This window comes from Trichomonas vaginalis, chromosome III (assembly GCF_026262505.1).
Source record: "Trichomonas vaginalis G3 chromosome III, whole genome shotgun sequence".
NCBI lineage: Eukaryota > Parabasalia > Trichomonadida > Trichomonadidae > Trichomonas > Trichomonas vaginalis.
In genome coordinates this window covers 17,094,597-17,115,472 of record NC_067205.1, presented here as the reverse complement: position 1 = coordinate 17,115,472, position 20,876 = coordinate 17,094,597, and the positions used below count along the sequence as shown (strand labels likewise).

The 20,876-nt window shown below is 29.8% G+C and overlaps 4 protein-coding genes and 1 pseudogene across 5 annotated transcripts, besides 2 other annotated features; 1 reads left to right on the top strand and 4 right to left on the bottom strand.

Annotated features, from left to right (window-relative positions):
- Positions 1-1,005: 1,005 nt before the first annotated feature.
- TVAGG3_0717150 (aggrephagy protein) lies at positions 1,006-6,318 on the bottom strand (the record flags this gene model as incomplete). The annotated part of the gene is made up of 1 exon (XM_001298824.2): positions 2,120-4,970. A coding segment is annotated over one exon (2,851 nt), but the record flags the coding sequence as incomplete, so codon positions are not given.
- Positions 6,319-10,462: 4,144 nt separating this feature from the next.
- TVAGG3_0717140 (uncharacterized protein) lies at positions 10,463-10,756 on the top strand (the record flags this gene model as incomplete). The annotated part of the gene is made up of 1 exon (XM_001300104.1): positions 10,463-10,756. One exon carries the CDS (start codon positions 10,463-10,465, stop codon positions 10,754-10,756), a length of 294 nt encoding a protein of 97 aa, XP_001300105.1.
- Positions 10,757-11,405: 649 nt separating this feature from the next.
- Positions 11,406-18,055: a mobile genetic element.
- TVAGG3_0717130 lies at positions 12,165-13,184 on the bottom strand (annotated as a pseudogene). Its single transcript has one exon. A coding segment is annotated over exon 1 (1,020 nt).
- On the bottom strand, positions 15,691-15,966 carry TVAGG3_0717120 (uncharacterized protein; the record flags this gene model as incomplete). The annotated part of the gene is made up of 1 exon (XM_051243988.1): positions 15,691-15,966. The coding sequence occupies one exon, from the start codon at positions 15,964-15,966 to the stop codon at positions 15,691-15,693; it is 276 nt and encodes a 91-aa protein (XP_051090575.1).
- Positions 16,059-16,590, bottom strand: TVAGG3_0717110 (uncharacterized protein; the record flags this gene model as incomplete). Its single annotated transcript, XM_051243987.1, has 1 exon — positions 16,059-16,590. A coding segment is annotated over one exon (532 nt), but the record flags the coding sequence as incomplete, so codon positions are not given.
- A 2,738-nt stretch (positions 18,056-20,793) lies between the features above and the next one.
- Positions 20,794-20,815: a mobile genetic element.
- Positions 20,816-20,876: the final 61 nt, after the last annotated feature.

Sequence of the window (20,876 nt, the reverse complement as noted above, 5' to 3'; positions counted from 1 at the left end):
CCATCAACTTTAAACATTTTATTCAATTTACATGTTGTCAATTCTTCAAATAATTTTTTATTATTAGCATAATAGTCATTAAATTCTTCAACAGATGAAAAATTTTTTATTTCAGTAATTGGTTTAACAACGTTTATTTTTTGTTGAACATTTTCACTTTCATTTATTTCTTCCTCCTTTGTTTCATTTATTTTTAAAATCGGTTTCATTTATCATTAAATAAAAATTAGAATATAAGTGATGAAATATATTTTTTAACGTCGTTAGTTTTGACACTCATTTTCATACAAATTAAAAAAATAAATTATTCAAAAATGTAAGACATGAATTTTTAAAAAAAATTATTTTTTTATTCATGAAAATAATTATTTCTAATTTCTTTTACTCTCTCGTATATACTAGATTTGAAGAATTCAGAACTTTTACCATAATCTCCTAAATGTTTTTTTATCCCCAACGTGTGCCAGTTATTATATGAAACTGAATAAACTTTATCTTTATCTTTACACCTTTCATCACTTCCAATATATTTATATCTCAGTTTTGATTTAGCATTTTCATATTCATTAGCGTTTAATAATTCACAGTCTTCCTTTTTAAATTGATGTTTAAGATATTCAGGATTTAATACTCTACGTTTATATGCTCCTAACTTAGTTCTAAAGGTTTTTCTACAAAATTTAGGAATTCCATCCTCTTTAATGTCATCAATGATTTCCATTTCATTATTTTCAATTTCTTCTTCTCGTTTATGAGGTCTTTGATTATGACTCCATTGATTCCATGAAATTAAATATTCTTTATCATTATATTTATACCTCATTAGCTTATTTTGGCTTTCATATTCATTTAATAATTCACAATCTTCATTTTTAAATTGAAGTTTAACCCATTCAGGATTTAAACAATGTTTAATTAATCGCGGAATATCTGACATCATCTATATATAGCTTCTTTTATAAAAGATAAAAAAATAAATTATTTTAAAATTAATGTTAATTTTTTAATGATTTATAAATAAATATATTTTAATGCATCGTCTATATATAGATGTAACAAAAAAAGTCACTAAACCCGCACTCATATACTACTACTGTCATAGAAGTAATCATGTTACAAAAATCTTTCAAAGAATTCTCAAATTCATTAACAATTATATTATTTCCATCATTCTTGTAGTCTTCGAAATGATTAATTGTCATCTCTTCAACAAACTTATTCTGTGAATTCAACATCGAATTCATAGACGCAAATGCCTTTTTCAATGAATTTTTGTATTTTCTCTCAAAAGCTGACAAAATTTTATCGAAAAATTCAACAGAAGAATTCAATAACTGGTTTCTTTGGTCACTAGGAATAAGATTATTCTGTTTCGTTATTCCTATCATGTAATTAAAGAACAAAATATCTCCTGAGTTGAGTTCAAAAGAATTATGAGCATTAACCATTTCATCAAGAAAATTCGATTGAACAAAATTATGTTTGTCAGTCTTGCATTCGTAAAACAACTTAACACCATCAATGTCGTAATTAGATAATGCTAAAACATCACCAATATTCTTAAGTGAACTGATTTGAATTGGCACTTTTTGAAGTGATTCAAATTTTTCTTTTCCAAAAGGAGAACTCAAATACATTTCTACTAAATTATTTGAGTGCGATTGCATGGATGAATGGAAGAAAAATGATGCAAAGATTGATAAAATAACATATGAAGTAACATCCGGTTTTGACATAATTGTATAAGCGGCGGTTTTTGTAAACAAAATCAAAACTTCTTTGTTACAATTAATTAAAGAATCATCAATGAATTTAATGAACGAATACACGTTGAAATACAAAGTAGCGTTGTCTTGTTGGGATTCAATTACTTGGCAAATGAAAAGAATGATGAAATTCATGTATTCTTTTGGAATATTGTAACATAAAACAACTGGCCAAAGGAACCAATCAGGACACAAATATAGATTAGGAGATTTGATTGTTTGACCAATTTTTGTTGCCAAATTTTCCATTTCGTTTAATTCTATTGATAAAATTATCAAAAGATTATATAAATTCGGATATTTCTGGAGATTATTCACGAAAAATTCGAAAACTTGTGGTTTAAGATCTCTATTTATGTTCTCTGAGATCTGTTGTGAATATTCAATCATGTTCTGATAGGATATCGAATGTAAACAAATAATGGCAGATTTGACAATTTCCAAATTGTCACTTTTTACAAATTCTTCCAAAATTGCGTTATATTTATGAGAAACCATTTTTGTTTGAAGGATTGGCTTCGTTATATTGTGTATTATATCGAGCATTATCAATGAAGTTGTTCTTGTCTTTGATGTTGCCAATAAACTGAACAAGTTTCGGAAATCAGATGAAGTAAAATTGATAAAAGCCGTTCTTTTCATAATTTTTACAAAAATGTCTCTTATTGCCAATACATTTTTAACTGTGTAACCTTTAGTGAAGTATTTCATTATATTGATGGAATGCTCGTAGTTTATATCTTCTATTTTCTCAATGTTTTCATCTTCTTTGTCAAAACACAAAATCATTTTATATTGTGATAATAAAACAGAGAAAAATGATTTTTGTTTGACCAAATCAGTCAAATTCGGTAAAAGAATCGAATGCCAGTGCTGCAAAATAAAGAATAAGTCATTGTAGTTCTCACAATTGACCCACAACCAAAAATTGAATACAAGTTTTGTAAACCATTGAAAATGTAACGCTTCGTATTGAATTGATTCGAAAACGTGGTACAAAGCCAAGTAAAGTTCGGAGTTCAGTATCATCGGATGCTGCGAAAGATTGGTGGTCATAGTCAAAAGTGAAGTGAAACCAATTTGACTTTTTAGGGATCTTTTGAAGATTGATTTTATCAATCCCAAAATCAAAGGAGGATATTCGTTGTTGAAAAACTGTTCTTGTCTGAAGAACCCGGCCAATATATTGCCATAATCACCATCAACCATGTTATCTAATAAATGTAATGATGGCGTTTTACAATCACTGACATTTATCGTCAAATTTTCAATGTAATTTGAAAAAAGTGACGAATTTACAGCGATTCTTTTTCTTGGTGTTGTAAAAGTCGACTTGAGACCAGGTGTTGGAATGGAAGACGTTGAAAACAAAGGAACTTTCGTGAAACTCCACGGCTGTGAATACAAAACATTTATATCGGATTGAGTCAACAATTCCGTGTAAAGATTCAAGTCTCCGAACTCTCCCATTTGAATATCATCCCATTGCGAGTTTTCCATCGGTTCATTCAATCCGCCAACAACAAATTCTAACTTGGTCGGATTAAAAGTGAACTCACAAAGGTCTGAATCATTCAAACTTTGGTTGTTTTCGAATGTACTTAGTTTGACCATTTGACCATCCATACGAACAATGATTGTATACAAGGTCCACTGTTGAGATGGAACGTTTTTGGCCAAGATTACGGATGTTCTTGTACAATCTGCTTCGTATTTCATGAAAATATGGCCAGCAGAGAGGAAACAACGAAGGAGATTGTAGTCATCGTCTGTAATAGTGAATAAGGAGATGCTGGCGTTGGATGCTGTCATAGGTGTTGCATCAATATTCAATCTTAAGGAAATTGTGAAGCCTTTGTTGAGATCTTCGCCAAATATGCCTTGTACAGAGAACTGTGGATCAGGGGAAGTGTTCATTGAGAAGGTTTTTGTGGGAGTAATTGCACATTTTCCTAAAAGTATGTCTAAATAGTTGCAAAAATCAAAGGAATGCTGGTCAACGTCTGTAGAAATATAATTGGCCATGATGGTTGAGATAGCAGTTGATGATTTTGAAACTGCCATCGAAGTTATTAATGGCAAGACGTATTTCTCGATATCGCTATGCTCAAGTGATATAGAAATATCTACATTTCGGTATTTGAAGGTCGCCTTGTCTTTCTTTTGTGAGATGTAGGTCATCAATATCCAATCCAGGTCTCCATCGTGGAATTGACGGCAGTTGAAGGCCGTGTAGTCGCATAACTGCTTGAATGTCTTAAGAATATCGACGAATCTGGACGATTGACCGAAAACTGCAATAATTAATGGAATAACTGAAGGTTCTTTGATGTAAAACCTTGTTAAAGTGGTCATTGCGCAATATCCACTTAACAAAGACATCAATAACAATTCAATTCTTGTTGAAGGCTCTTCTTTGTCAACTAATTTGATAACTTTGACTAATCTAGCGAACAAACTGCGATTTAAGTAGAATTTATCAACAGTTCGTTCAATGGCTGATAACAATTTGATGGTATTTTCAAGAATAAGTCTATCCGGACGTACTTCCAAAATATCCAACAATAATTTCAGAATTGGCCTGAAAGAAATGGACAACCAAGGCTGTTCTCCGAAGCAATCGGCCATTGTCGTGATGACTACCTGTAAATAATGCAAATAAACGTCACTTTTTGCCTCATTTACACAAAATTGAATTGTTTTATAGTACCAATCGATTAAAGGGTTCAATTGGTTTGCGTCATATGATGAATCGAAGTTTGTGAGTGCGTCTCTGACCGCGAAAAAGATTGTTTCAGTCAAATCTGTTTCTAATGACAAAGACATGAACAAAGAAACGAAATTCTCGCATGTAAAGCATTTCCATGCCAAGTCTATATTCTTAAACAGCCTAAAAACAAATGTAAACAAAGCAGATCTCGGTTGATATAAAAATTCATATTTTGTTTGACATAAATTAACGAGATTCTGGCCAAGAACCTTCAGCATTTTCGGGAAAACGAATTTATGAGCATCAATGGTCTCTATATTCATAACTCGAACTAAAACTTCGGCTAATAAAATTGGAGTGTTTTCTGTCATCTCTACAACGTCAGGGAGCTCTTCAACATCATTCTCTATGACAAAATCAATGAACGCGCTACGTAATCCGTTGATAAAAGGATGTAAATCCGAATTTCCGAAAATTGTCATCGTTGGAGACATAACAAATGAACTCATGATGGTGGGAATGAGGAGTTTGATCAAGTTAAGGTTGGCTGCTTTCCTAAATATTAAGAAAAACACACCGTAAATCGAAATTGAAATATTTGGATCTTGTGAAGTGCAAACTTTATGAATTAAGGCTTGTAAGACGATTTCTATGGCATTATAACTTGCCTGCTGTAATGGTTCGCCAATATCTATCGCAATATTAAAGACTTTTTTCGGAATATATTCTTTGAAAACATTTGAAGGGCTTTGGACCTTTGAAAATGGCGGTTCCTCGAAGAATGGGTTGATATCGTTCTTCTCAACGATTGAAGTGTATGGCTGAAGCTTTTCTGTGTTTATTATCGAAGTATTTGCGCAATTTGAAGTAAATAAAGGTTGTGTGTTACAAGAAATAACACGATCGTATATGCATTCCGGTAAAATGTAGATTTCGTTAAGAATGTTTCGAAAATTATATAATTTTGATAATCTGCATAAAATTCTAACGCACGTAGAGTCTAATTTAGTTGTAAACTTATGTAAATACGAAAGAAGGCTGTTGAAATCGTCGACACGTATAAGCTGACGATTTTCAACAACAATTTGTTCTAAAAGCAATTGTGAATCTCTTGCACAATCAAAACATGGAGAACTTGCAACAGCTTCAAGAAAACTAACAAAGTAATCGTAAAAATCATTCTCAAGTGACGTATTTGTATAAAAATGAACAACAAGTGGTTGAATGATGCCAGGCGTAAATTGTGTTCTATTTTCTTTAGTAAGAACACAATCTAGGATCTTTTTGAAGCATAGATTGACGATTTTGGAATAATCAGTATTATTATTAATTCGATTTAAAAGATCAACAATTGTTTCAAATGCTTCTTGATTACTATAATTGGACGGGTCAGATGTAAATCCAAGTGAGTACAAGCAATTACTGTAGTATATAGTTGAAGATTTGTTCGAAATCTTTCTTTAACTCTCAAAATCGCTTTAATTCCTGAAAGATTAAACGGGAAAGTGTATCCGAAGTTTTTTAATGCCTGTTCTGGATCTTTTCCTTGTTTGACTTCGTCCGTAAATTTCGAAAATTGTTGTTTTTCAAGAGTAGGCGTCGCTGCAAGGAAACCAATTTCAGGAGAGTTCTCACCTTCCTTAATTGCTGCCTGGAAATCATACCTCATGCTTATTAAATCATAAAGAGGATACTTTCCAGTTCGCGGACGCATTTTTTATACGGTAAAATACCGATAGATCGTAAAGTTTCATAGATTTTACTAACATTATTTGATTTGTTGCAACAAATATATTTATAAAAAATAATTCAGATCAAAGAAGATTTTTACAAATTTCTCTGAATCTCCATTTTAGATTTTCAAATTGGAATTACCCATGAATTTCCTATTCTTTGTTTGTGTGTTTTTGGATTTCCATTTGTCAAAATCAGCTATTCTCATCCAAAATATGCAACAAACTTATGATAGTATATTAAAAACAGACAACAATGCACATTTATTCATTATATACCATGAAAAATGATATATATAAATATTCTTCGCGATCAAAATAATTTACATTAGCATCTGATTGGATTTTGGATTTTGTTACTTCTTCATCTAAATCAGGGCATCTAGTTATTGGATAGTTTTCATTCACTATTTCCAATTTAGAATCCATAATATCGTTTGTTTGAACAACTGCGGCAAATGTCTGTGGAGTGTTCTCAAAATAGCAATTTGTAAGAGTCAGGCCTTTATCGGCATTTATTAAAATTGGGGATGAAGAAGTTTTAATAACATTATCTATAAAATTAACATCAGATACGCTTGAATATCCTGCAAAGTCAATCAAATAGTTTTGACAGCTGCAGTTATATATTGTACAATTAGTGACTTGAAGAAAATGGGAGTTTGAATTCATACCTTTTCCAAGAACTGTATTATAACTACCGACACAGCTTTCAAAATTGCAAAATGTTACATTGCTTGGAGATAAACAGTAATGAAAATTAAATGCTGAGTATCCCGAACATTGACATTTAGATATGTTCGAATTTGCTAAATAATTATTAGCAGAAGTAACTGATATAATAGAGTTTCTATGTGAATAATTACCACATTTTGCAAAAGATGAAAGCGTTGTTTTCAATTTTGTATTTCCTGCGTTTATGTACATGTGATGGCCATTATTTGATGAAATACATTTGCTAGAGCATACTTTATTTTGTATCAAATATATAGAATTTGTAAGAAATATTGCACCGCCATGATTTGATGTGGATGAAATATTAGTAAAAGTAGTATCTTCAATAACCATATGAATAATATATGATGAAGCATAAATAGCCTGCGATATTAAGTTATCAAATATAACATTATTAACGTAATAATAGTATTTTGTTTGATAAGTTACAGGATCTTTGCTCTCGATAGACTGATTGTATGGAGTGTCAGGATAGTAATCATCCCATGATCTCGATAATATCGGAGTAATTAATTTTGGCATGCAAATAATGCTGAAGAAAAGATGATTCATTTGAAAAATTATTCAATTGTTTGAGCAATTTTAACATACTATTAAATATTGTTCAACGATCATATATCACAAGTTAAATTGCATAAAAATTTTAACATTTTGATCGCCCATAAAATATTCAAAGTGTTTTTATAATTACAGAATTACTATTCAAATATTTGAATGAGATTTTAGATTTACGTTATAGTCTTGAATAATCAGTTATAACTTATTTCATTATATATTACTTTGCTTTGACAAACGATTCAATTTTTTATGTCATTCTACTCAATTTCTTATGTATTGAATGTGAGAAAAATTTGAAGGATAAAGTTTTTTATGTATTAAAAAGTCTTTCATGGTATATCATTAGCATTAATTTTATAATTTCAAAAGATAGATCTTAGTATTTAACGATAATTTTCTTATCAAAAGGTTTATCTATTTTGGATGTATTAAATAAGCTTTCAAATATCTTAATGGTATCTTGTGCTAGAAAATCATCAGATGGATCATTGGTAGTACTTGTTTATTGAAAGTATGCCCAGAAAATTAATATTTCATGTCCTCCAATGATTTTTGAGCTATTTTTGCAAATCACTTTTTAAAGTCACTACTTTCCTTTAGAAGTTTTTAACTGTCTCAACAGACAGGAAAGTATGGAGCAAATCATTGAAATACAAACACTAAAATCTAAAAAAAAGTTATTGAAAAATCCGGTAGACATTATCAAATCACATATTTTGACTCTTGGATGAAGCTGAGTTCTATCAATCATATGAACAACTAATCTAAAGAGATGATTATTTGTATATATACACATATGGTTTCTTTGGAATTTTTCAAGATTATATCAACAAATCCAAAAGCTGGGTATAATTAGTTAAGAAACATACTGATTCTTTCATATTATAAAGGAGGGAACAATATTATTAGCATTCTGAATTCATTCTTACACAATCTGAATTCAATTTCAGGAAAAATAGATACTTAAATAAAAATAGAGCGGCAAACCGTATTTATTTATCGTATACTATGAAAAAGCATAGATATATATTTTCTCCGCAATCAAAATATTTTTCATGAAAATTGGAATGAATTTTTGATTCAATTTCTTCTTCTAATCCAGGACATCTAGAAGCTGGATAATTTTGATTAATTATTTCCACTTTAGAGTCTCTTATTTCGCTTGCATGAACAAATTCATTAAACAATTGAGGTGTGTTTTGAAAATAACAATTTGTTAGAGTCATACTGGCGCCAGCATTTATTAGGACTGGAGAAGTTATTGTTTGTAAAGAGTTATCTATAAAATTGATATTAAATACCATTGAACTTCCATCAAATTTTATCAAATTATTATTACAGCTGCAGTTATGTATTGTACAATCATTGACTTGAAGAAACATATCGGAACGATCTGATCCCTTTCCCAGAACGTAATCAGTTTTACTACTACAGCTATCAATATTGCAATAAGTTATATTGCTTGGAGCTATACAGTAATGAAAATTAAGTGCAGAATACGATGTGCATTGACATTTCGAAAAGTTCGAATTTGTTAAATAATTTTTAGCATTTGAAGTAGATAGAACACCAGTACCATACATTAAATTACCATTATTTGTAAAAGATGTTAGAAATGTTTTAAGATCTGTTTTACCTGTAATTATATACAAATGCTGACCATTATTTCTTGTAGAGCATTTGCTCGAGCATACTTTATTTTGAATTAAATTTATATTAGAAGTTAGAAACATTGCAGTTCCATGATCTTTTGTTGATGAAATATTAGTAAAAGTAGTATCTTCAACGACCATGTTTATAGTATATGATTTCGCATATATAGCTTGCGCTGTTAAGTTCTCAAATAATACATTATTAACGTAATAGTAATACCGAGTTTGATAAGTTACAGGATCTGCTGTCTGGATTGATTGATTGTAAGGAGTGTCAGGATAGTAATCATCCCATGATCGCGATAATCCAAGGGTTTTTAATTTTCCAATACAAATGACACTAAAGAAAAGATGGATTATCATTTATAAAAATTCATTATTGTTATGAGCGATTTTGACACTATATTTTATATTTTTTGATTACCATATATTACCAGATAATTTGCATAAAATTTTAAAACATAATGATCGCCCCACAATATATTCAAAGTGTTTTTGTAACACCTCAACTCAAATTTTTGAATGAGATTTTAAATTGAATCTACAGGTTTTATCCGAATAATAGCACTGTATTAATCATACTGCATCAATAAAATTATGAAACAAGCAAAAGTGTCACTTTTCATTAGATTATCATCAAACGCTACTTGAGAATACTTCAATAAAAATAATTAACTTTAGTCAAAACACAATACTTCGATTTCACAACCTGCTCAATTATTTTAATCCAGTATTCAATTCCTTTTCAATTGAATCTATTAAAAATTTGGGTAAGATCTTCATATGAATTATAAATATTGGGTCTAATACATTGCAACATTTACACTGTACCATATAACTGTTCAATTATTTGCAATCTTATTTAGAAATTTTTTGGATAATATAAGTGTAAATATGTAGTACCATGATGAACAAAAATAGAATCGATAGCAGCTGGATATTCATCTTATTCCGGAATTGAGAACTGATTCAATGATCTTGCCTCTTCTCTCAAATTTGGAATCAAATGATGTCTGCGTTGATTTCTGTCATGAGCTTTTGAACATGTAGCATAGACTAGCTAGTATTATCATGAAAACGAATCTTCATTCCCGATGAAGCAAGCCTGAGGAATTTTGATTATGGAAGCACGATCTTCTGTTTATTCAATAATTCCTCATGAATCATTTAACACTTGTAAAGTGACAGTTTCATCATCAATTTCACAAATTTCTTTACAGAATGGATGATTTTCAAGAAACATCAAATTTTTATGATATTTAATGTTTAAATTATTAATATCAAGAATTTTTCTACTTTTTTTTTCATATGCACTCAGAGGGAACTTCTATGAAATCTCTCGGGGTTCAACAATGTGTTTTAACAAAACTTAAGGAATTCACTCAGGACGAATACGAAAATTATATAAACAAGAAGGATTTGCAAAGTTTTTGGGAGGGAATTGACGAGTTACCAATTGAAAAGGCAATGGAGCTCAGACGTCTTCAATTAGAAATTCCAACATCATCAAAGGATTTTGCTGGTGGATTTTTATCCCCATCATTGCAGAATTTCTTTTTATTAAAACATAAAACTCAATTATTATTTTTATATACAAAATAAAAAAAAAAATAAAAATAAAACTAACTTTATTTTTTATTTCGGGAAAATTCATGAAAATTCCTGAGGTGAAAAATTAGGTGAAAAAACAGGTGAAATCTCACCGCTTCACCTAAACATTATTTTTGGATCATTTACGCTCATTACGAAGAAATCATGACAAAACATTTACGATGAAGAAATCATGACAAATCATTTACGAAGAAGTTTCGACAAAACATTTACGATGAAGTCATGACAAAGCATATACGTTCATTACGATGAAGAAGTCTTGACAAAACATTTACGTTCATGTTTGACAAAACATTTACGATGAAGTCATGACAAAGCATATACGTTCATTACGATGAAGAAATCATGACAAATCATTTACGAAGAAGTTTCGACAAAACATTTACGATGAAGTCATGACAAAGCATATACGTTCATTACGATGAAGAAGTCTTGACAAAACATTTACGTTCATGTTTGACAAAACATTTACGAAGAAATCATGACAAAGCATATACGATGAAGAAATCATGACAAATCATTTACGAAGAAGTTTCGACAAAACATTTACGATGAAGTCATGACAAAGCATATACGTTCATTACGATGAAGAAGTCTTGACAAAACATTTACGTTCATGTTTGACAAAACATTTACGAAGAAGTCATGAAAATTCCTGAGGTGAAAAATTAGGTGAAAAAAACAGGTGAAATCTCACCGCTTCACCTAAACATTATTTTTGGATCATTTACGCTCATTACGAAGAAATCATGACAAAACATTTACGATGAAGAAAATCATGACAAATCATTTACGCTCATGTTTGACAAAGAATATACATTCATTACGATGAAGAAGTCATGACAAAGAAACGATGAATGATCATGACAAAACATTAACGTAAACATTTATTTCCTGTGTTGTTGTCAAAATGTCATGTTGTCACATTTTTTCAGAGAAGTTAAATGACCTGGTGACCTGGTGACCTGGTGACACATGGTGACATAGTGGACACCTTCAGGTTATTCAATAATTAATTATTTTTGAATGACCTGAAAAACATTAACGTAACCATTAACGTAACCATTAACGTAACCATTAACGTAACCATTTATTTCTGCAGTTCATCCATTACTTCATTACCTAATTAATTACAGACATAAAATATATTTAGTTTCATTCATGAACTCTATACCATGCAAATACAGTCATAAATGGTGGCATATAATCTTTACTTTGTCCCGTGTTTGTGTATATCCTGAAAAGCGATGTGTATGGTTTCCTCCTCCCTCAGTGTTACTCCAGTAACAATTTATAGCAAACTTAACGTCGTCTTTAACATCATATCCTTTACCTTTTGTCATTCCTGACCAATCCCAATATCTATGCTTATGCCAACCTGCTTGAGATGTACTTAAATCTATGTAGTGACTGTGTGCAGGTAAATTTTCACCTGAAATCGTTTTACTTCCTCCTGTTTCCTTTGAAGAGTTTGCACAATACAAAAACCTGTCAACTATTTGTTCCCATGCACCAACACCAAACATTACTTGAGGACCTCTTGCATCCATAGATGTATAAATAGAACCCACTGGGTTCATTAAATCAAACATATGAGATAATATAGGATTGTCTCTTTTGAACTTAAAATATAGTGTAACTATTTCGGGTTTCTTCTGGTTTGTGTCAGAATATTTTTTATAATATAATCTTATGTTTTCAGGGTATGTAAAATCTTGACTATAATATTTATTTTTGTCATCTATATAATAATATACTATTCTCGTTTTTTCTATTGCATTATATCTTTTATATCTATAATAATCTAAATATAATGTTTGCTTTTGTTCATCTACATGCGGCGTTCTGACATCATCTCCATAGTCGAAATAATACGGTGCTGGAGCTACGTTAGACAATGTCATATCTGTCATTTCATAAACTCTTAAATATTTCTTTTGTTCGTCTCCATATAAGTTTAAGTAACAGTTGTTGTCTAATGGAACTTTAACTTGTGTGTCATCATTCTTTATATAACTTACATACATTTCATTGTTATTTTTCGGAATGAGTTTACACCGCATACCATTTTTTAAGGAATGTACCAATTGCCCTCTAAAATATTTATTTTCTTCATAGACGGAAAAGTCACCAGCAATAGTTTCAATATTTTTAGTTGTTCCTATCAAACTTTGGTATATTTCATCCACATATTCCTTATCTGCCTTCTTCTCTAACTCATCGTTGACATATGTTTTATCCGCTTTAAGGTCTAAACATTCTGAAACCCACCCCGTATCAGCTTTAGTTTTTAAAATCTTTGATGTCCATTCATGATACCATCCAACCATTTCTTTAATTTCATTATCTTTTTCATTCACATATTCCTTATCTGCCTTCTTCATTAATTCACTAGCCACAAGTCCCTTATCTGCTTTCTCCTCTAACTCACTGTTGACATATTCCTTATCTGCTTTCTTCATTAATTCACTAGTCACATATTCCTTATCTGCCTTCTTCATTAATTCACTAGCCACAAGTCCCTTATCTGCTTTCTCCTCTAACTCACTATCCACGTATTCCTTATCTGCTTTCTTCATTATGTCATTTAGGAAACCTTTTATGAATTCCTCATTTAAATTAAATCTTCCAATCTTCAAAACTTTAGGAAATGCATTTAATGCGTAATATCTTTGTTCTTCTGGTGGAATTGATGTTATATCATCCGTTATTCCTTTAATTTTTGAATTCATAAATAAAATTTCTTTTATATTTGATATCACTGCACCACCTTTGCAAACGAATTCGAAATGGTCATTTTTCAATACTATCTCCAAATCTCCATATTTCAACATTTGCGTTTGTTCTGCCGTCTTTGAATTATATGCATATATGGCGTATGTAATGGTCTGTGCCTTAAGTTGTTGTGGTTGCTGTTGTTTAATCATTTATTATGATTTAAAAATAAATATTTAATCTGTTATCTCATCAGCTATTTTTTCTATTTGAAATTGCCATAATATTTCATTCATGAATTCTAAATCACAATCAAATAGGTCGGTTATTCTAAATTTAATATTTGATAAATCTTTTGAATGAAGAATAAATGAATTCCCGGATAATTGAAACGGATATGATAAAGAAAATGTGTTTAAGTTGATGGATAAAATGTTTTGTATTGATGGGTAAGAGTTAGGGTCTAATGTTTGATGTGAAAATCTCATTGGGGTATTAACTTTATCACATTTGATTAAAATGAAATTGGAACCAGTGTCAGAATACAAAACATCCCCAACATCTTTTTCAAAATTTAATATCCCCAACAATGAACGAAGATGAGGAGTACAAAATTTAATTTTCAGCGGAAATTTAATAAGGTTATTTATTTCATCAAGTTCAAAAAGTTTATCGGGTTTTGATTTAAAATTTTCTTCATACCATACGATAAATGATTCATTTAAATAACTTAAAATCATGTTAATATCCCATTTCGTTATCACATTATTTATATACATATCATACGTTTTTTCAAGGTCATCTTTAATAAATGATATATAATCTGAAGGGTCTAAAAGAATGGGATTAAATTTACCACTCACAGAAACGAGAGTAACATTATAAATTCCGCTAACTGTTAAATTTAATTCACAGTTATTATTCGAAATAATATTGATAATTGACATTTTTTATTACGATTAAAAATATGGTAAAGCGTTATTTTCCAGTGATAAATAAAACTAGAATAAGATTACCTCAAGAATTCATAAATTCAACGAATAAGAAATTCATTCATGTTATAAATTTTAGTGTTTTCAGAAAATATGAGTCAATGTCATATTCATCATCGGGTTATATTTCACTTCATTCAAATTTAGTTCAATCAAACCCATATAATGACCATTTCATAAGATTTTCAGATGGTATTAAAAATGTAATTGATAGATTAAAATATGAACAGATTGACAATATCGAATTTTTGGAATTTTGGTTTAAATATCCCGATGGAAAAAAGATTGAAGTTAAAGATAAAGCTGATACTATAACAAAAACAATTACAATGACCGATCCAGATAGTGGGGAACAAAAAGAAATAAAACAAACGATAGAAACTGGTGAAAGGTCAATTATTATTGATTATGATTCAAAGGATTATTATTCAATAATGTTAATGCTTGAATATTAAATAGCCTTAACAAAGAATTTTTCAAGTGATATTTTATATTCATCAACTATTTTATTATAAATATCATTATATGTTAAATGAAGTTCAGTTGTTGTTCCATTCTTTGATATCTTAATTGTGCTAATATCCTTTATAGGATTTATTTTTGCAACTGTTCCGCAGCATGAAACCTCATCATCTATGAAAAATTGAATCTTAACGTCTGAATCTTGAACATCACAAAGAATGGCGATAATGTGAATTAATGATTCATAAGGTAAAATAATTAAACCGGATTGATCAATTAAATTTATTATTGAATCATAATTATTAATTATTATATCACGGTAAATTTTCATTAATTCAGAATTAATGTCTATTTTATATGGCGTATTGCGACTGTAATCGTAGATTCCTGAGTTCTCGATGTTTGATGAAAGAGGTGGGGGGTATGTTGGATATGTGGGAATTTCAACGGGTTCTTTACCGGGTTCAGATAAAATGATTGGGTCTTCATTCTCCTCATTCTTTGGTAAGTCACGAGTTAATAAATTTGGTTGAGTTGCTGACTTTGTTAATTCAGGGCTAACATTAACTTTAACATTTTGAATAATTCGTGATTTATCATCATTTACGTTATAACCAACCGTAATCTCTGCTTTTGCGTTTGTGTTCTTTTGACTTGTGAAACGTCTTCTCATTTATAATTGAATAAAAAAAGAAAAATATATTTAAAGTTTTATTTAGTTGTTACGGTAATATCCCAAGGTTCATCATTGTTTGCTTATACTTTCTTTGTAACTGCACCAATTATGTTATTGATATTGCTTTGAGTTTCTTCCAGTCTTATTTTATCATTTACAATATCTTTAATCATTTCATTACATGCATTCTTAAAACCAACTGATTTTTCTAATTTACGTCTATCACTTTCTTTAATTAAATCAAAGTTATAACCTTGTTGAGAATAAAGTGGTTTCTTTATCAATTCCTTGAACGCTTCTGAAAGTGAAGATGAAGAAATTCTTGCCACTTGAATTGGTTTAAATTCTGCTTTCATTGCTTCTTTCTGTTCATTGAACACTGGATCGAATAAAGCAACTTTAAAGAATTTCTTAGCTGGAATTTCAGGTCTCAAATTTGTATATTGACCATCAAACTGATTAACATATCGTGGTAATCCATCCGGTCCCTCTTCAATAGCGTTTAATTCTTCATTGAAATAAGAATATGGATTATGACGGTATGAATTAATTGAACCATGTTCACCTTCTCCAATGTATTGTTTAACAGCTTTTCCATTTTCATCAAATTGCATAGGATAACATTCATTATATGCTTTACGTTTAGGATAATCAGATATAGTTAATTTATACCCATTTATGACTTTAATATTACCTTGACCATCAGTAACGAAAACTTCATTTATACCATCAGGTTTTCCATTTGGACCTGTAATGTCTGCTTCGTGTGCTTCCCAATTTGGACCATGACGTTTGGCATATGCTTGAGCTTCTGGTAATGTTAAAACGTTTCTCATTTGTTTAACATCTTTTTGAAGACCAGCAACAATATGAACTAATTCTTTCATTCCGTCTGGAACTTTCATAGTTCTATTATATGCACCCCTTTTGTTTGTCCCTTGTTTTAATGGAACCTGTAAAAGATTTGCTATTTCTGTCATGTTTAATTATAAATAAAAAATAAAATTAATTATAAAAAGTTAATCAAATTTAACACCTCCTTTATTTAAATCAACTATTATTTTTCCATGTTCACCTAATTGCTGATATTGTGTGTAAAGTTCATTAATGCTCATTGGTAAATTCACTTGATAAAGCATAACGTTCAACTGTTGACGACTAAACCCACTGAAAATGAAAAGGTTGATAGATTTGATTTAATGTTTGTGCTTAATGCTTTGAAGTATTGAACAGCCATGAAGAATGAACACTGAATGTGTCGACATTGAGTTAATAACTGATTAAAATATGATTTCTCATTTGTTATTAGTTTTGATTTCACGGCATCATCTAGAAAAATTAGTGAATGCAAAAATTCTTTATCAAAATTTGAAATGGAAAGTGTTTCAAATAATTCATCCCGTTGTTTATCAATAATTTTATCCTCTAATCCTTGCTTCTTGATTGTATTATATAATTCTTTATACATTAAAAAGTTTTTTAAATAATCTTCTGCTTCTTCTTGTGATAAATAAATAATTGGAATTTTGATTAAATGCTTTAAAGATTCAAATGTATTATCTGAAGGTGAACCTGAACGGTTGATATAAATTAACACATGTGAATGGGGGAAGTGTTAGCAATAATGATAATTTGTTTTAATATCGTTAATGTTTTACCTTTATTTTGTTTACCAATTGCTGCAGTGATTGAATTTAAGTAACATTCAGAATATGGAATTTTCATTAATTTTTCCTTAGATAGAGCATTTCTATTATCACTCAATGCTTCATTAATCATATCATCTACGTATGTATTATATACTCCCGCTAATTCTTCATAAGGAGTGGATGAATTTAAATCCATTTAATCAAAAATAAATTTATAATTTTAAACATTTCTATTCATCAATATTTCATCATATGAACTTCTATACTGCGGTGGTGTACCTGTTGGATGATATTTCAAACCTTCGTCCGGTGTCCATGTCCAATATGTAGTCCTAGTAAACCAAACCTGAGGAGGATTTGTCACTTTTGAACAGTAAGTGTCATTTTCACCCTGAATGATTGGATAAGCTTTCACTTGTACTGTAACTTGTGAGTTGAAAGTTTCTAATCCATCAAAGAATATACCCGCTCCATCACGTTGAACTGGAATAGTGCATAAGAATGAAGTTTGGTCTTTCCATGTTCTAGCTAATGGTGTGCCATCATCATCATTCAGTGGTCTAGTTAATGAGTCCTCGTATTCTTCTGTGCATTCATTCACTCCATCTAAATCAGAAGCTTGAAGCATACGTGTAAAGAATATGTCACCCACTGTGGTCATCGCTTGATCGGGGAAGTTTCTGGAATCTATAGTGACCTGAAGACCTCGAAGCATTGGATTTTCTAAAACTGTTCTTTGCATTGCATTCTTCGGAAATGCTAACACAACATCTGAAACATTATGAAGAGCGTATGAGAAATCTGAGCTGATACCTTCAGGAGTGATGCAACCTCCATTTAGTGAACGAACGTCAATATGTTGAGCTGGAATCATGAATGGATCTTCCTTACTAAATAAACGTGGTATTGCTTTAACTGATTCTTCAGTTAAACCGTATCCTGGTGTAATGCATTTATCCTCTAAAACTTCCATCTTTGTGCATGAAATAATAACGTCATCAACTGTTGCGTCAGCAGATGTAGCGGCTAAGCCTGTAATTAATTTGGCAGGAAGTCCGATTTGTTGGAATTTGCGATCATATTTATAAACATGATTCATAATCTTTTCATAATTTTCATCAGTTATCTTTTCATAAACATAATTTTGTAAATCAGCAACTCTTAACGGGTCAACCTGACAAAATACTAAAGTATCCTTGAAAACATAATATTTAAGAATGATTTCACCAAATGATTTAGGATAATCATCGAACGCCTGAAATGCTAACAAATCATTTACCGGAATAATCATATCAAAAGTGACATCAACTTCATCATTTGCTTTCTTGAAAACTTCTGAAGGGTCAATATATTTACCACATACTGAGTTATCATATTTTTGAACATTATTATATAACGAATGAACAAACTTTTTAACTTTCCTTTCTGATTTTGGTTTATATGTTGCAAATGCAAAAGATTCACGGGCGCATTCCATCTGAAGATAACCGGCATCACCTCTTTCAGTTTCTACTTCTAATTGTTTAAAGCTTTGATTTGATGATTTGTAACCAACGAATAAACGCATGCATTTAAAAGCGGCATCACATGTGAAAGCTTTATTTGAAACTAGAGTTGCTTTAACTTTGCGTTTAATATATGTGTCACCAAATTGGTTCACATCATGAGCCGGATTTGTAATTCTTAAATGAGTTTGTTTATCATCAAAATATGGAGCATCAGAGTCATAGCATGAACTTTCAAGTTCTCTATAATATCTTCTTCCATCATTCTTTGCGAATATTCCATTTATCTTTTCGAATGAATGAAACACATTTCCATTAATCGGTTTGGTGTTTGGCACTAAATAGTTAGTCGTCATTTATTAATAAATAAAAAATCAAAATTAAAAGATGAAAATGAATTTTTAATTTTAATGAAATAATCAACTATGGCTGCAGGATTCTTTAAGAAACTGTGGGATAAAGTAAAAAGAGGAGCGCATAAAGTTTGGGAAACAATGAAGAAAGGAGCAAATTGGATATTTAAGAATAAAGAAGCAATTAGTGACGTTGCTGAATCAATAACACCAAAAGCTGCCCCAATAAGAGAAATTTTAAATAAAGGAGAAAAAGTTTATCAAAGACTTCAACCGATACTAAGATAAAAATAATATTTATTTATTTTTCCACTATCTACCCCCTATTTTATTAAGTATTCCTTCAGCTATTCCACCAATTGCGTTACCTGCTTGTGCTCCCATCGCCGGATTACCTGCTTTAGTACCTAATACTCCACCTATGATAGTTCCTGCCGTTTTCGCTACTGGTGCCAAAAAGTTTGCAACGGGTTTAATAATTTTTATGAACCCAACCTGCAGCTTTCTTAATTCCATCCCATAATTTTTTAAAGAATCCTGCCGCCATTTCTGATTTAATATTAATTAAAAAATATATTTCATCACTTATATTCTAATTTTTATTTAATGATAAATGAAACCGATTTTAAAAATAAATGAAACAAAGGAGGAAGAAATAAATGAAAGTGAAAATGTTCAACAAAAAATAAACGTTGTTAAACCAATTACTGAAATAAAAAATTTTTCATCTGTTGAAGAATTTAATGACTATTATGCTAATAATAAAAAATTATTTGAAGAATTGACAACATGTAAATTGAATAAAATGTTTAAAGTTGATGGATTCAAAATTTCAAAAATAAAAGGAGTGATTAGTTTGAAATCTATTCCTCAATCAAGAATCACCTCATTAATGAAAATAGATGATTTAACAAAAAGAATAGAAGAGATTGAAGAAAGAATAAATCAAATAATTGATATCATAAATTCAAATAATCATTAGTTTCTTAAAGTTCAATGTTGATTCTGAGACATGAATTTTTAAAAAAAATTATTTTTTATTTTTTATTCATTATTAGTGAATCTTTCATTCATGAAAATAATTATTTCTAATTTCTTTTACTCTCTCGTATATGAGGTCTTTGATTATGACTCCATTGATTCCATTCAGGATTTAAACAATGTTTAATTAATCGCGGAATATCTGACATCATCTATATATAACTTCTTTTATAAAAGATAAAAAAATAAATTATTTTAAAATTAATGTTAATTTTTTAATGATTTATAAATAAATATATTTTAATGCATCGTCTATATATAGATGTAACAAAAAAAGTCACTAAACCCGCACTCATATACTACTTTAATTAATTATTATTATGCTCATTTTCTTATTTTGATTTTTTCTCATTATGATATAAATAATTTATTAATGCATTTATCCAATAATTATGCTATGATATTTTTATGCCTTATTTCATTTCTCTTATATTTGATAATCTGGTAAAATATAGTTCAGACTATAATCATTTTAGATTATTGATATATTTATATAGGTTAGAATAAAATTAGTTTCATTTTCTACTTTTATTTTGAATTAATAATTTATAATATCAAATATTATGGCGTAACCTCTCCTTTAAAATATAGATATATATAGGCCTATAGAGTTTATTGGCACTCTCAAAACTCTAGAATTTTGAGTTTACTATACCCTTAAGATCATTGAATTTGATTTTTATATAAAATAGTTATATATTAGAAAATAATATGAGTT